The 2,842-nt window shown below is 42.0% G+C and overlaps 2 protein-coding genes across 2 annotated transcripts; one reads left to right on the forward strand and one right to left on the reverse strand.

The window, feature by feature from the left end:
* The first annotated feature begins 262 nt into the window (after window positions 1-262).
* LOC118732315 lies at window positions 263-1,780 on the forward strand. The gene is made up of 3 exons (XM_036461447.1): window positions 263-484; window positions 546-1,065; window positions 1,162-1,780. Exons 1-3 carry the CDS (start codon window positions 263-265, stop codon window positions 1,635-1,637), a joined length of 1,218 nt encoding a protein of 405 aa, XP_036317340.1. The 3' UTR covers window positions 1,638-1,780.
* Window positions 1,781-1,782: 2 nt separating this feature from the next.
* On the reverse strand, window positions 1,783-2,316 carry LOC118732314 (putative nuclease HARBI1). Its single transcript, XM_036461445.1, has one exon. The coding sequence runs from the start codon at window positions 2,314-2,316 to the stop codon at window positions 1,783-1,785; it is 534 nt and encodes a 177-aa protein (XP_036317338.1).
* Between the last annotated feature and the right edge of the window lie 526 nt (window positions 2,317-2,842).

Below are 2,842 nucleotides of genomic sequence, written 5' to 3' on the forward strand. Positions count from 1 at the left end.
TTGTCGTTATTCCTTCGTATTCAACGGTTTAGTTATTCTGGGCAATTCTGAGCGACGGCGGAATAACTTTTTTGTCAATTATTCACTATGGAATAGCGGCGATAACTTTCCGGCAGAGGAATAAATATTTATTCCAATAGATTTTCCGAAGAGAGGAATTGACATTCGGAGTGTCAAAATATTATAAAATTTTTGAATAAATTGCTTAATTATTTTTGTGTTGTGGTTTTGTTAACAATTTTAATTGGCGATTTTGTGTGCTATGAACGAAAATAAAGAAAAAGACAAGAAAAAGTCGCGAGTTCCTCGAGCACGGAGATCTGCGAATTGGTCGGCGGAGGAGACGTTGCGCTTTGTGCGCGCACTTGTTGATGTCGGTCGCGATGGCATTTTAAATCAGGCGACAAACGGTTGCACGCCGGAGCAACGGGCCCAGGAGTATCGGAAAATCGCGAATATATTGAACGCCGAGCGCGCTTCTACGGTTGTTATTTTTTCATTATTTAAAATTTATTTTAAATGGTGTTAAATATTTTTTCTTTCAGGGAATTGTTCGCGAACCACTACATCTGCAGAATCGGTTCAAGCAAATAAAGCAGTATTTGCAGACATATTCGACATGGCAGCGGCAAGTTTCAATGGGAACTGGTGGCGGACTTGCGAAACCCATGCCAGTGTCTTTAACCGTTCCTCTCACTGGAGCCATGCTAGAATTGCTTGCGATTCTGCGTGATCGCTTCTGTGGCCTCCATTCCGAATTTGACAGCGATATGGTAATTTATGGAAGTTCGGCAAACAGCAAAGAGCACTCACTGCTGAATACGGAAGCATTGCCCGAAACACAAATGCCGGATGATACACATACCCCATTGTATGTTCAAAACAAAGATGTATTGGGTGTTCAAAACACGACGTTAGAGGAGGTCCAAATTGTGAATATCACGGAAGCATTGCCCGAAACACAAATGCCGGATGATACACATACCCCATTGTATGTTCAAAACAAAGATGTATTGGGTGTTCAAAACACGACGTTAGAGGAGGTCCAAATTGTGAATATCACAGGTACAAATATACATATGTTTGTAGGAGCATACATACGTACATGTACATATTATATTAATTGGATCGAGTAATTTCAGTAATTCGTTTCTTCTACAGCGAAGCCGTCATCGACCATATTGACTCCCAGCTGTAACTTCTCCAGTCCTTTAATCGTCTCCACCAGCTCGCCGTTGCCCAAAGAAGCATCGGCAGTTGAACCGCGACAATATTTTGCAACAGTTGCACAACAGCGGCAAGCACGGAAACGCAGATTCCGTGACCCAAATAATGCCGAAAATGAAATGCGCCAGCAGCTTATAAATCTTGAATTAACGCAGTCACGCGAACTCCACGCAACAAACATGCGCCATGCCATCGAGTTACATACTGCTAATATGGAAGCGGTTATGCTACAAAAAACTGCTCAGAAGCAAGTAATGCAATACTTCGCTAAGCGGGAACAAGAAGCGCAGGAGCGTCACAACCTATACTTAAGGACGCACAAACCGATGAATGCACAAGAATCTGAAAAAATCGTCCAGGAGGAGCTTGAAGTTTCGAGCTTTTATGACGACATAAAACATTCAGTATAGTTTCGCGCAACAGTGTGTTATTTATTTTTTTTATAAGTACAGGTTTTATTTAACTAGTTTTTCTTGTTTAATGTTTTTAAAACAAAAATATGTTATTCATTGCAAAAAATAAATGAATTAAATGAAATTATCCTCCCTTTTCTAATCAAGGCAGGTGATTGGTGTGTGTGTTCACTTGGCGATGAAACATATCGAGGAGTTCGTTGCGTACATTCCTGCCATAGTTATTATTTGGAGTATCTTCTGTAGCACCACTGTTGATCTCTATTTCGTTGCTCGTGAAGCCAGGTGGTGTGTTGGGTAATTGCTCATTCTTATCAATACAGATGTTGTGGAGTACTGCAGCGGTCGCAACAAGCATTTGAGCAGTCGATGTTTTGACACGCAAACCATAGGCCAATGCGGGAAAGCGTCGCTTCAGCACTCCATATGAGCGTTCCACGCAATTCCTGGTGACGATAATTGCCCGCTGATATTCTTGTACGTGTTGTAATCCAGCGCGAAGCTCAGAACTATTTTCTGCGAATGGTGTTGCCAGGAAGGGAGAATTGGCATAGCCGGAATCACCGACTAAAATGTAGTGGCGAAATTCGCCCGCTTCGAATTGCTGCCATAGTGCACTCGACCGAAATATAGTCGAGTCGTGTGCCGAACCCTGCCATCGTGTAACAATGTTCATGATTCTGAGATTAGCTGCTGCAACGGTTTGTACATTCAAAGAAAAATATATCTTCCTGTTTCGGAATATTTCCGCGTTTGGGCCTCCCGGTGACTGAATTTTTATGTGTGTACAGTCAATGGCTCCAATGACTCTTGGCAAATTTCCAAACATGTAGAAAAGGGCAGCCGCCGTTTTTAGTTCCTCCTGTGTCCGCGGCATTCTAACTATGTCAGGCAGTAGTCCGAGAACTGCTTTGCACACTTTTGGCAACAAGTTGCTAATCGTAGGTTGGGAAACTCCTATAATATCACCAACGATAGACTGCATGCTACCAGCAGCCAAGTAACGCAATGTGCATAGTAGCTGCACTTCGTGTGAGATATAGCGTTGTCTGTAAAGGACAAATAAAAAATATTAAATCAGTATACATATGAACTCAATACAGCTTTTGATACCTTTGATGTACCTCTGGCATGTAAGGCACAATCAAGTGTAGTACGTGTACAAATCTTGCCTTTGTCATACGGAATCGAGAAAAAAAGTC

Source organism: Rhagoletis pomonella, unplaced genomic scaffold (genome assembly GCF_013731165.1).
Source record: "Rhagoletis pomonella isolate Grant_MI unplaced genomic scaffold, Rhpom_1.0 Rhpom_scaffold_18720, whole genome shotgun sequence".
In the NCBI taxonomy this organism is placed as follows: Eukaryota; Metazoa; Arthropoda; class Insecta; order Diptera; family Tephritidae; genus Rhagoletis; species Rhagoletis pomonella.